Source organism: Ursus americanus, chromosome 24, assembly GCF_024610735.1.
Source record: "Ursus americanus isolate L20-20 chromosome 24, mUrsAme1.1.p, whole genome shotgun sequence".
Classification (NCBI taxonomy): Eukaryota; Metazoa; Chordata; class Mammalia; order Carnivora; family Ursidae; genus Ursus; species Ursus americanus.
Genome location: NC_142150.1, coordinates 7,714,192 through 7,728,345, shown reverse-complemented (window position 1 = coordinate 7,728,345; position 14,154 = coordinate 7,714,192). Strand labels below are relative to the sequence as shown.

Sequence of the window (14,154 nt, the reverse complement as noted above, 5' to 3'; positions counted from 1 at the left end):
AGGGCAGTCAAAAGAAAAACTAGCCAATGGAGGCATGAGTTGGGGAATAAAAGCTTCCAATTTCACAAGGATCTTATCCCTAAGGGACTGCAGAGCTTAGCAGTTCAGGGTAAATCCTAGCTCTGCCACTTACTGGCTATGTGAATCTGGGTAAATCACTAAACACCTAAACCATTTCTAATCTGTAAAATAATCTGTTGAACCTACCCACTTGGCTGGTTATTGTGGGAATGAAGGGAGATACAGCCGGAAAGGTGCTGTTGTTTTCCACAACGGGGAGGTAGGAAACTAACAGGCCTGAACGGCAGCCAAAGCTCACTTTACAAAGACTCCAAGGATCATATACTTTAAACAAACTAGACATGAATCAAAAGCTAGTTCAGAGGTGAAATCGCCCTTAAATCCTTCATTTCCTGTGCACTGAGCTTACATACCTTGCTCACATACCTTAAGAATGTCTTTACTCATCCCCTATTTACCAGAACTCCACTTTAATTTGGACCTTAGTTTTCAGTCTGGATTGTTCCAAAAGCCTTTTAGGGGTTTGGCCTTCCTAACTGCCAGACTTTTTTTTTTTTTTTTTTTAAAGATTTTATTTATTTATTTTGACAGAGATAGAGACAGCCAGCGAGAGAGGGAACACAAGCAGGGGGAGTGGGAGAGGAAGAAGCAGGCTCATAGCGGAGGAGCCTGATGTGGGACTCGATCCCGGAACGCCGGGATCACGCCCTGAGCCGAAGGCAGGCGCTTAACCGCTGTGCCACCCAGGCGCCCCTAACTGCCAGACTTTTTAACTAAAACCAACCAACCAACCAACCCTCATAAAAACAACTTAACTCAAAATTTTCACTGACATAACCCATGCCTAAAGGTAAGGCCTGAATTTCTTACCTTGGCATTCAAAGCCATTCACAACCTGAATTACACTGACTTCCCAGTCACGTACTTGTCACTCCCAACCCTCCAATCGAACACACTGGGGCCTTTTTCCGAGCCCTCACACCTTCATCATGCTTTTCCCTATTCAACCTGCAAGGCTTAGCTAAAACAATACCTCTTTAGTAAAGCCTACCCAGTTCCCCGAAATAGTTTCTTTTTTCAGTCTGCAGTACATCGATCACTGAATCTTTAACACAGCATTCCACAGAGCATTCGTTTACAACTGCCTTTCCCCACAGACGTACTTTTCTATTTCGAACGTTCTCCTACCTGCTGCTCCATCGCTATTGCTCTGAGTAGTTATAGTGATAATACACTTGAAAAGCACGCGGGAAAACTGTACGGTTTAAGAGATTACACCATTACTAGACCGATCTGGAGGAGAAATGGGAAGACTGAAGCCGAAAGGGATGTTACCCCTTTTCTTTTACCAAAGTCCAGGTTTTGGGCTTGTTGTAGCCATTATATGAAAGATAATCAGGGTTTCCAATTATGGAATCAATCAGTCACTGGGACAGAAGGTACAGGATACGGAATATAGTCAATGGTACTGTAATAAATGGTGACAGATGGCAGCTGCACTTGTGAACACAGAGCATAACAATGTAGAGTTGCTGAATCACTATGTTGTACACCTGAAACGAAGATAACATTCTATGTCAACTATACTTTCAATAAAAAATTTTTTTTAAAAAGCAAGAAAAAAAGGAAAGACAACCAGCTTGTACAATGGCTTTAAGAAAGAGTGAATGGCCCACCCCAGTAAATATGAGAAACCACGAGATGTCTTACCTTAAAAGAGTATCTATTAAAAGTTTTACTTTTTTCTGTAATTTTTAATATAAGACATCTAAACTCTTAGATAAACAGTGAGCTGATCCTACTAGTAACAAAATATGGCATGATTCCAGAAACAAAAATGTATCTTTTCTTTTTTTTTGCATTTAGGCTTTTCAGTCACTATGCAATGATTATCGATTCGCCAAGGACAGTAACAGAAACTGGAGAAAAGGAGATATGAGAAACATCTTTTATTTTTCTCTAAAGAGGTGAAAATAAGTAAGATTTCTTATATTTCTCACTCGTAAGATTTTTAAACTCTTAAAAATGCAATTTCCTCTTTTCAAAGCACATGCCATCTTAAAAAAAAAAATCTTAGCAATGTACATTTGCACTCAAAGAAAAACATGCAGCGCCATTGTCTTCTGACAAAATTCTGCATAAAAAAACCCCACGCAACTTTCTGCAAATATGTTCCCTCTTAATCATTTAGGGACTCCAAACCACAAACATTCAGTGCAACATTTATTGTTTCTTATTTCCGTAGGAAACACAGGACCAATGATGTCTTCTGACTAGAACTGTTTCCTGATGGTGAGCAACAGTCTCCTTCTGCTTTAAAGTACTCTCTTAACTCGCTGATGTAAGGTACAACTAGAATTCAGTACAGCTTGAGGATCCAAGTGGAGGATGGAGGAGAAATACTTAAGGTGTACCCTGTGCCATAAACTTAGGAAAAAAAATTTACAAAGGAAAAAAAAAAAAACAAACCTCAGATTTTATCAATGCACCCTTTTAAAAAGTTTTTTTTTTTTAATTTCTGAAAGCAGCTTAATGTGATCAAAAGCAGTTCCTGAGTAACTGCAGTAAACAGTGTCTCTTTAAAATATACATATATATATGTGTATATATACATATACATATATGTATCTGCAACTTAGCTCATTTTGGTTCTGCCTTAATTTACCTCCCCAGCTTTGAGTTCAGTCACAGTTCCTTTCGTCAGTTCACAATGTGCAAGTACAACAGCATCAGCTCTGAGAGTTGGCATGGTGCAGATGTTTGTCACTTCTGTGTGATCATGGGCGTGTCTCAGGCCAGGTTTCCAGAGTCACTGCAGGTCACAGTTCTCTTAATTTCACAAAACCTGTGAGAGCCACAGACACTTCACGTTTTCTTCATCAGACGCCGTGACTGCCACTTGTGGAGCTTGTTGTAGGCTGTCTGGAGCATCTCTTCTATGTGACTTACCAACTGAAAAACACGGCAAGACACTTAAGCAGTAACTGGGCAAAGGCTGGGGAAGTTCACGCTTCCGATCCAGATCTGGCACATACTGCCGAGTGCAGGTCCCAAGCTCGTTTGTATTACCCCAACGAGCAACCTGCAAGCCCTCTGTGAAGGTATTTTCAGACACGTTCTGTATAAAAGGTAAGAAATGATAGGACAGAGGCTGGAAATTCACCTGCTCTGTCTGGGTTGTAGTGTCTGTCCTGTCATTAACCAGCTATAGGACAACATGGAAGCTGAAACTGGGCTCTAGGCCTCAGTTTCTTCTGTCAAATGAAGGAGGTGTACGAATTTGATGAGTTCTAGATTTAAACATTAGTCTGTCGACTAAGGCCAGGATGGGGGCATCAATATTATTTTACAGAACATCTGAAAAAATGCCTTACTCTCCTGAAGATTCTGATGTAGCAGGTGTGGGATGAGATCTGGAATCTTTGATGTTCAAAAGCTCCTGGAGCTAATTTTGCTGCACAGCCAATCTTGTTGAAGCACTTTTCTAAGTTTTTTATGGTCTTTTCCAGCTCCAATGTTATGGAATTTCAATATAACTCAGATTAAAGAAAATCTAAATGGTGTCAATGCTTCACGTAAGTATTATGTCATATCTTAGGTCAGGACTATGTATCTTGAGTAGAAAAAGATTTTACCCTTGTCATGGATGTAACTAGCAGTCAAAAGGACCACAACTGATCTAAGTTGATAAAGACTCCTGAAGGAGAATGTCTTCACAATATGTTTCTTTGGAGACGGACAGTGTTTATGTGGTTGGAAGTAATGTCCTGCAAAGTTTGCAAGTCAGTTCTGGCAGTATGTGGACAGGGACAGGAAGTCCTAAATCCTTTTAGCATGTCAATGACTTAAAACACTCTTATTTACCCCATCTATTATTATTATGGGGGGATGAGGTTTTGTGTTATTTAGTTTTGTCTGGAAAGTATATAAAAATCATTTATTTTGCTTGATGGGCACCAGTCGTTCCATAGTGCCAATGAGGAGATGAATGCCATATCCTCATGTAAGGTTGTACAGGCATACCTTGTTTTATTACGCACTTTATCGTGCTTCTCAGTGTACCTTTTTTTTTTTTAAACCAACTGAAGATCTGTGGCAACACTGCACTGATCGAGTCTATCAGTGCCATTTTCTCAGCAGCATTTGCTCACTCTGTGTCTCTGTGTCACATTTTGGTAATTTTTTTTTTTTTGAAGACTTTTATTTATTTGACAGAGAGAGAGAGAGAGGGAGGGAGTAACGGGGGGGGGGGGGAGCATCAGGCTCTCCACTGAGCAGGGAGCCTAATGAAGACTCGATCCCAGGACCCTGGCTGGGATCACGACCTGAGCTGAAGGCAGATGCTTAACTAACTGAGCCACCCAGGCACCCCACATTTTGGTAATTCTTGGAACATTTCAAACTTTTTCATTATTATTATAATATTGTTATGGTAATCTGTGACCAGTGTGACTTGGATGTTTCTGCAATTATCTTTGGGGGGGGCACCACCAACCATGCCTCTAAGATAAATGTGTGTCTGACTGCTCCACTGACTGGCTGTTCCCCCCTCTCTCTCCCTCTCCTCGGGACTCCCTACTCACGGACACACAATACTGAAACTAGGCTAATTAATAACCCTACAATGGCCTCTAAGTATTCAAGTGAAAGGAAGAGTCACACATCTCACACTTTAAATCAAAAGCTAGAAATGATGAAGTTTAGTGAGGAAGGTGCGTTGAAAGCTGAGACAGGCTGAAAGCTAAGCCTCACTGTGCCTGTTAGCCAAGTTGTGAATGCAAAGGAAAAGTTCTTGAAAAAAATTAAGTGTTATTCCAGTGAATATACGAAGGAATGGTAAGAAAGCAAAACAGCCGGGGTGCCTGGGTGGCTCAGTCATTGGGCATCTGCCTTTGGCTCAGTTCATGATCAGGGATCAAGCCCTGCATCAGGCTCCTTGCTCAGTGGGAAGCCTGCTTCTCTCTCTCCCACTCCCCCTGCTTGTGTTCCCTCTCCCGCTGTCTCTATCAAATAAATAAATAAAATCTTGAAAAAAATAATAAAAATTAAAAAAAAAAAAAGAAAGAAAGAAAGAAAAGAAAGCAAAACAGCCTTACTGTGGTATGAATTTTTAGTGGTCTGGACAGAAGCTCAAATTAGCCGCAACATTGCCTTTAGCCAAAGCCTATGTAGAGGAAGGCCCTAACTCCCTTCAGTTCTGTGAAGGCTGAGAGAAATGAAGAAGCTGCAGAAGAAAGCCTAAAGCCGGCAGAAGTTGGGTCATGAGGTTTAGGGAAAGAAGCAGGCTCCGTAACAGAGAAGTGCAAGCTGAAGCAGCAAGCGCTGATGTATAAGGTGCGGCAAGTTATCCCGATCTAGCTGAGTTAATGAATGAATGCAGCTACACTAACCAACAGATTTTCAATATAGACAAAAAGCCTTCTATTGGAAGATGCCATCCGGGACTTTCATAGCTGGAGCGAAGTCAATGTCAGGCTTCAAAACGTCAACAGACAGGCTGATTCCCTTATTAGGAGCTAATGCAGCTGGTGACTTTAAATTTTAGCCAATGCTCACTTACCACTCGATTATCCTAAGGCTGTTAAGAATCATGCTAAATCTCCTCTGCCTGTGCTCTCTATCTGGAACAACAAAGCCTGGATGACAGCGCACCTATTTATAACATGGTTTACTGAATATTAAGCCCACTGTTGAGACCTACTCAGAAAAAGATTCCTTTCAAAATATTACTGCTTATTGACAATGTACCTGGTCACCCAAGAGCTCCGATGGTGAGGTACGAGATGAATGTTGTTTCCATGCCTGCTAACCCAACATTCATTCTGTTGCCCATGAGTTGAGAAATTTTGACTTCTAGTCTTATTATTTAAGAAATACAATTCTTAAGGCTATAGCTGCCATAGATAGGGACTCCTCTGAGGGATCTAGGCAAAGTAAAATAAAAACCTTCTGGAAAGGATTCACCAGTCTAGATGCCATTAAGAACATTCGTGATTCATGGGAGGAGGTCAAAATATCAACATGAACAGGAATTTGGAAGAAGTTGATTCCAACCCTCATGGTTAATTTTGAATGGTTCAAGACTTCAATGGAGGAAGTAACTGCAGGGTGGTGGAAACAGTAAGAGAACTAGAATTAGAAGTGGAGCCTGAACACGTGACTGAATGACTGCCATCTCATAATAAAACTTGAATGGATGAGGAATCGTTTCTCAAGGATGAGCAAAGACAGTAGTTTCTTGAGATGGAATCTACCCCTGGTGAAGATGCTGTGAAGATTGTTGAAATGACAACAGGGGATTTAGAATATTACACAAACTTAGTTGACAAAGCAGCAGCAGGGTTTGAGAAGGCTGACTCTGAAGAAGTTCTAATATGGGTGAAATGCTAAGACACAACATCGCATGCTACAGAGAAATTGTTCACAAAAAGAAGAGTCAACTGATGGGGCAAACTTCACTGTTGTCTTATTTTAAGAAATTGCCACAGCCACCCCAACCTTAAGCAGCCACCAACAGAGAGGTAAGACTCTCCACCAGCAAAAAGATTATGACTCTCGGAAAGCTCAGGTGGATAGCAATTTTAGCCATAAACTTTTTTTAAATTAAGGGATGTACGGGAGTGCCTCAGTTGGTTGAGGGCCTTCGGCTAAGGCTGTGATCTTGGGGTCCCGGAATCAAGCCCCACATGGGGCTCCCTGCTCAGCAGGGAGCCTGCTTCTCCCTCTCCTCCCCACTTGTGCTCATCCTCACGGTTTCTCAAATAAAAATCTTGAAAAAAAAAAAAGGATGTACATTATTTTTTGAAGATGTAACTATCACACACTTCAGACTACAGGAGAGTGTAAACGTAAATTTTATATGCACTGGGAAACAGAAAAATTGACTTGAATCACTTCACTGTGGTGGTCTGGAACCACACCTGCAACATCTTTGAGGTAATGCGTGCACATGGCCTCGGAATCCTTTTGACCACAGTGCTCGGGGCGGTTCCAGTCAAGGCACCTGACCTGAAACCTGCGTTGTCCTTGCTCACGCAGGAAGGTACTTCAGGCTTCTTTTCTGATTATAAGTTCTACTGTTATTTTGAGAAAAACCACTTAGAACTTTTAGGGAATGTTTACCAAAAACCTTACTGACGAAGAATTTGAAGCTTTCGCTTGTGTAACTCCTCCTTTTGATTAACCTACTTACGGAAATACTAAATCCTAAACTTGTATATACTCTTCCTTCCCAGTCGTCCCAGAGGATTGCGGAACAGATAGGAAAACCGGTCTCGAGCAGTTGCTCTAGCCTTGTATTAAAAACAATGTTAAAAATCCTGGGCACGGAGTGACACTGTTCACTCGCTACCTCACACACAGCCGTGCCTCTGCGGTGCGCCATCGGGGAGGCTGGAGGCAGCACCTGTGAGGTTTACTGTTCCAGAGGAGCGGTTCCGCCTGCCTCTGCAGGGTTAGGTTTGTGCTTGCTCCTCGGGTTTTCAAAACAGTAATTTTCTAGGGACATACACACAGGTTCTAAATCTATAAAACAATGCACGGAGATGACTGGGGCACCAGGCTGGCTCAGTTGGTAGAGCATGCAATTCTTGATTTGGGGTTGAGTTCAAGCCCCACAACGGACACGGAGTGTTTTAAGTAAACAAACCAACCAACCCCATGGAGCTGATTATTGCAAATGCTGGGGTTAGTCCTGGCCTAGCAAGAGTGTCAAGGAGGGGCAGGCAACTGGCCAGGGAATACCTACGGGAACTGGTACTGTTCCATTTCTTCTGATGATTTGTGGGTAAATACTTGTTTTATTGTTTTAAAAAGTGTTAGGTATTTTATACCCTCTTCTGAACGTATGATACATTTTGCATTTAAAAAATAGTGCTGTGAGGGGCGCCTGGCTGGCTCAGTTGGAAGAGCATGCCACTCTTGATCTCGGGGTCGTGAATGAGAACTCCACACTGTGTGTAGAGATTACTAAAAAAAAAAAAAAAAAAAAAAAAAAACCTAAAAAAAAAAATCATAACTCTCAGCAAAAAAAACCCAAAACCCCAAATGTATCTACTTATTCACATGTTAATTTCATTATCTTGCAACACAGAGAAAGAGAATCAGGCCAAAATCACATTGTTGACTTACATTTGTGCTTAAATACTGTCTCCGAATTTTTTCTTGGAATGGACAGAGCTTCGTAACTTGAAATCGTTCCAAATTACTTTTCATTTTTACTACCTACAGAAGATGACAGAAATAATAAATTACAGAGAAATCTCAAAGAACCTACAGGCAGCAAGAGAAAAACACAAGGTTACTTAAAAAAAAAAAAAAAGATTAATTGGTCTCAGGCAGAGAAGCAATATCTACCACCACTCAGTGATTCATCAACACCTTGGTTCATTAATAATGCATATCCCTCTGGATGTTTTTTGTGTATGTGTATAAACACATTTATGATACTGTTTTAAAACTTCACTTATTTAATGCGAACATCTTTCAGTCATTAAATACTCACCTAAGCCATCATTTAAAATGGATACATTGTATTTCAATGTATGCAGAGCAAACACTTCTTAATAAAACCCCTTCTGGTAGATAGTTAGGTCACTTCTACATTTTCTTTCAGACAGTGGTAGAGGAACATCTCTACTGCTAAATATTCTTAATTATTCCCTTAGGTTAAATTCCTAAATATCGAATTTCTGGGTCAAAGCATTTTTAAAAAAGGTAGTATGAGTAATGGAAGAAGGGACTCCTAGTAACCTGGCCATCAGTGATTATTTTAAATTTTTGTTCTTTTAAAAACCATAGATTAAAAAAATGCTCTTTCACTGTACCTTTTTTTTTTTTTTTTTTTAAGATTTTATTTATTTATGTGACAGAGAGACAGCCAGCGAGAGAGGGAACACAGCAGGGGAGTGGGAGAGGAAGAAGCAGGCTCCCAATGGAGGAGCCCGATGTGGGACTCGATCCCGGAACGCCGGGATCACGCCCTGAGCCGAAGGCAGCAGCTTTAACGACTGCGCTACCCAGGTGCCCCCCTTTCACTGTATCTTTAAAGATAATTTATTTGAATACTAGTGAGTATGAAAATTTCCTCTTAGGTTTACTGAGCCAGCTTCATTCTTTAGTGATGTGCCCGTTAAAAGTCTCTTGCCTATTATTTTTAATGGGTTATTTAACCTTTCTCTTAACGGTTGTCTAAAAGAGCTATCTATATAAACTATTACTATTAGTATTATAAATATTTTCCCACTTGTCAACTGTCCTTTAATTGGTTAAAAGGGTTTTAGTGTTAAACAGCTAGTGCTATATTTGTTGTCAATCTCAGTTTGCATTTCATTACCTCTAAAAAATATACCAAATAAATAATTTTACTGATGTAACTTGTTTTGGGTCTCTGTTCTTCAATTGCTCCTAGTGGCTTACAGCTAGACACAAGTTTTAAGATGTATAATCCTAAGTTATAGAACTGGTCAGGATCTCAAGTTTCTTCATCTATAAAATGGGCTTCAGTACCTACTCCATTAAGATGCTGTAGGCTTAAATTAACGTATGCAAGTAGCTATCCGAGCGTCTAGCACATGGTAAGTAATACAATTTTCTAATTTCAAAATAACACTTCGCTAAGTCACACTACCACAGAGCTGGCTGTGTTTGGAATCAATTCTCACCTTTTCTTCTAGGAATGGCGTATTAACAGGAAAGCAGGACCAGAAGTGCCGTAGAAGTTCCCCAACAGCCACATAAAGGTGTTTCAATTCAGACTGAATATCATTTGGCACCATCTCTGCAGAAGAAAGAACAGAATAAAAATTATTTCCACATACGTATAGTCTCTGAAAGAACGACCACTCACAGAATAAATCTGAACATGTGTACTTTGCCGATGCCAAACCAGGATGTGCTACCCTGAGATAAGTTAATGATTTTGTGGCTAACAGATCTTAGAATTTAAATTCCCTGAGACTTTGGAGCAAGTTTCAGGTTTCCCTTTATTCTAAGAGGTCGGAAAGTAAAGAAAAAAGCTTTCAGTATGATATAAGGAGACCAGCAATCTACCACTGTTTGTAATATTACGATACTTATGAAACCTAAGCTCTTATCTAAATAGATCTCAGGATCTATATGCATAAAAACAGAAGTTCCGGAAACGCTCCAAAGAAAAACCAATCTAAGTACTTTAGCACTTCTCCCAACTCGCTCTTCAGAGCGCATGTGAGTGACAAAGTGGCCCGGCACATACGGTTTATGGCTTGCTGGGTCCCTCCCTGCATAAGTGCTCCTCCAGGTGACAGTGTTGTGATCGTACTACTGGCAGCGCTACTTGAGAGAACCTAAAAGAAATGAAGACACAGAAGGTGGTTTTCCTCTTCCCATCATATCACTTACATTTCAGTTTTACAGCAAAATATTCAACACACCTTTATTCCTGAATAACAATATGTAATTTATAGCAGCCCGAGTGAATGACTTTGTATGAGGCCAGAAACACAGTGTCCACACAAACAAAATACCTACCAGTCTTCCAGCAATACTAGGCAAGTCTCTAGACCTCAAAACTCATACTTTTGCCTAGTAAAGCCCTTTCTTAAGCGCCAACTCAACTTGTGAACTCCAACCACTGAAGGTAAAACTGAGTTTAAGAAAGCAAGTAAAACAACATGTTAACATGTGAACCTGCTGGCAGCTGGGGGGGGGGGGAACCCTCAACAGAGCAGAAATAGATCATTTGCCATTTTCTAAGGAAGCGAATACACCTAGCCAAAAGGGGAAAAAACATAATCCCCACTGTATCAGTATCAACAGTTAGGGAAATAATTGACCTATCTATTCAGTGACTGCCTAACAGAGGAACAAATCATTCAGTGACTAACTCAAATGCAGGGTTAGTATGGCTAAGGCTTTTCTTTTTTTCTTTTTTTTTTTTAAGATTATATTTATTCATTTGAGAGAAGAGACAGAGAGAGAGCACAAGCAGTGGGAGAGGCAGGAGAGGGAGAAACAGACTCCCTGCCAAGCCAGGAGCCCAACATGGGGCTTAATCCCAGGACCCCAAGACTGGCAGACCTGAGCCGAAGGCAGATGTTCAACCACCTGAGCCACCCAGGTACCCCAGTCTGAGGCTTTTTAATGATGTTTTGTAAGTAGAAATCCATGTGTATATGGACTGGACGAAAACAAATTTTCAATTTGGTGTAAAGGTACTGGACATGACAACCATGAGTCAAGGGAACATGGGAGTTCATGCTATTCCTATTTCTGTTTGTCAGAAATAGTATGATGTGTCAGAACCAGAAGCTGAGTTTGCTGAGTAGCCACGGGCTGCACCGAGGACAGAAAACTTTTCGGGCCTTCTTGACTCAATTTATATTGTGTCTCAGATATGAAATCATTTTTGGGATGCAGAGTAGGTGTGGGCAAGAATTTATATATCTAAGATTGATTCCAGCTTAAAAAAGTTAGGATGGTCTACTTGGGGCCAAGGGCCAGATGTTGGACAATTATATTCCAGAAAGAAAAAAGTAGTCAAATAATCCTAAATCTATTATGTGTGCATATATATACATAAATATATTTCTCAGCTCTGCCTGTGGAGGGGACAATAACACCAGCAGCAAATGATACTCCAACAGCTAAGTACACTGCACCCATGTCTTGGTTTCTTTTCTCTTTTTTTTAAGGATTTATTTATTCTACACAGAGAGAGAATCTCAAGCAGACTCCATGCTGAGTGCAGAGCCCGACGTGGGGCTCGATCTCAAAACCCTGATACCATGACCCCAGCTGAAATCAAGAGTGAGACGCCTAACTAACTGAGCCACCCAGGCACCCCCAGATCGTGGTTTCTAAATATACCCAGCACTAAAGACTGTGTGGCTGGAGTGGGGAAAGCATAAGATGAAGCTAGAACATCTATCTCTCTGTTCCCTAATGTAAGGTACTCAAAAATTGATGACGACATCATCAGAAAGATACAGGAGCCAGTGTGAGGGGCCTGGGAAGGGTCTAATTGCAAATTAGTGGGTACATTTCTGGGGGTGACAAAACTGCTTTGTTACTTGATTGTGCCAGTGGCTACACAACTGTTTATGTTTATTAAAATTTGCAGGAGACTATAAAAGGTACTTCACTCTATGTAAATCACACCTTGGTTTAACAAAAAAACAGTAACAGTTGATAACCCACAGAAAAACGTAAGAACCCGTGAATCCATTCTGATGTAAATAAATACATAAGAAGGAAGGGGAAGCTCCTCGTCTTAGCAGTGTCAAATGACAGAAGTAGAAGGGGTGATGGAATTAGAAAATCACCATTTGTGGCATCTGGTTGGCTCGGGTGGTTGGGTCAAGAAGTCGAGAAGTTGAGAAGACTCTCAACTTCAGCTCAGGTCATGTTTTCCGGGTCGTGAGATCGAGCTCTCCGTCAGGCTGTATGCTCAAGATTCTCTCCCCCTACCCTTCAAACTGCTTGTGCACTTGCTCTCTCTCTCTTAAAGAAAAAAAAAATCACCACTTAACCACCACCATGGTAGTAATTGTTTCTGGTAAGAATCACCAATGGATTCTAAAAAACTAATGGGTAAAAGTTTGATAAGAAGTATAATATTTACATAGTCTTTAAAGTATCTCTCAAGATTACTCATTACAAAGGGAAAAATAGTAACTTTCTGGTGGAGAAACCAGGTAGATACTACTTTACCCAAATGATCTGGAGTTAGGAAAAATAAATCTGTGCTTCCTGAAATGACACACTGAGGATGACACATCACGTCTGTGGTATTACTGACAAAAATCTGTAACAAGAATCCAATCATGAGGAAACATTAGAGAAACTCAACTTGAGGGCATTTTACAAAAAACTGGCTTTTACTCAAATATCAAGATCATGAAAGACAAAGATTGAAAAATGATTCCATCTGAAAGGAGACTAAAAAGACATGAGAACTAAATGCAACTTATGAACCTGAACTGGATGCTGGAACAAAAAAAAGTTTTCTTTGCTGTTAAGGGACACTGGTGGTACAACTGGTAAAATTTGTGTTAAGACCTAAAGGATGGATAATAATGCTTTATCAATGTTAACTTACAATTTTGTAATTATGCTGTGTAATTTATGAGAAAATCTCGTTTTAGAAAATACAAAAAATACAAACCGAAATATTTCAGAGTTTCTACTCTCAAAATGATCCAGAAATTTTTTTTTGCAACTTTCTATAAATCTGAGATTTCAAAATAAAGAGTAAATCAGTAAGTTCCAATACGTGACAAGCGCTATAAGACATGTATAAACTCTGCCTCAGGGTTTATGAAAACAGACCCCCGCCCCCCAAACTTGTTACTGGGAATATTGAGGATTTGAGGATTGCTTTACAGAGACAATGAAATTTCAGCTGAGTTTTGGATAATCATTAGGTCCTCAGGGGCAGAAACAGGCTTAGGGCACTCTAAGAAGAGAGAATGCTTTCTCCGTTTTCTAGGTAGTTTAGTGTGTTAGGCTGGAGAGAAGACTCTCGGTTGTGTGTGGAAGGGAATGGAGGAGATACGGCTGGGATTAGGGCCAGACCAACCGTAAAGGCACTGGTGCACCAGACAAAGGCATTCAGACAATGAAAGGGGGCAGTAAAAGATTTAAGCTGCAGGGTGATAAGATTAAATTTCTGTTTCTAGAAAGATAACTTATAGTGGCATTGTGGAAAACTGATCAGGTTTGCCTAAACCAAGGAGTCAAGAAATCCTGAAGAATGGACAGAAGTTCCTGATCAATTTAAGTATGAAAAAGAGGGACTCCTTGGTGGCTCAGTCAGTTAATCATCTGCCTTTGGCTCAAGTCATGATCCCAGAGTCCTGGGATCGAGTCTCACATTGGGCTCCCTGCTCAGTGGGAGTCTGCTTCTCCCTCTGCCTGTGCTCTAACAATTAAGTAAATAAAATCTTTAAAAAAACAATAAGTATGAGTAAGAGCAAGGAAAAATAAAGAGCAGATAATAAGCTCAATTTTATATATTCTAGTTTGAGGTCATACAGAATATCTGGACAGTGATGTCCAGAAGTTTTTTGGAAATCTGGGAAATTTTCCCAATAACAGTGTATGTGGAAGGAAAAAAATTAACAATCACAAAACTCATCTATTTTCCATTATCAT

General features: G+C 40.3%; 1 protein-coding gene across 3 annotated transcripts in view; it reads right to left on the bottom strand.

Annotated features, from left to right (window-relative positions):
* Positions 1–566: 566 nt before the first annotated feature.
* The window catches only part of GTF2H1 (general transcription factor IIH subunit 1), a 38,538-nt gene continuing 24,950 nt past the window's right edge, over positions 567–14,154 (bottom strand). For all 3 annotated transcript variants that reach the window (XM_045808650.2, XM_045808652.2, XM_087855337.1), the window contains 4 exons: positions 10,256–10,346; positions 9,684–9,799; positions 8,152–8,244; positions 567–2,973 (listed from right to left, as the gene is read on the bottom strand). In XM_045808650.2, the coding sequence (XP_045664606.1) occupies positions 2,887–2,973; positions 8,152–8,244; positions 9,684–9,799; positions 10,256–10,346 (387 nt within the window). In that variant the 3' untranslated portion in view covers positions 567–2,886. The remainder of the gene's footprint in view (positions 2,974–8,151; positions 8,245–9,683; positions 9,800–10,255; positions 10,347–14,154) is intronic.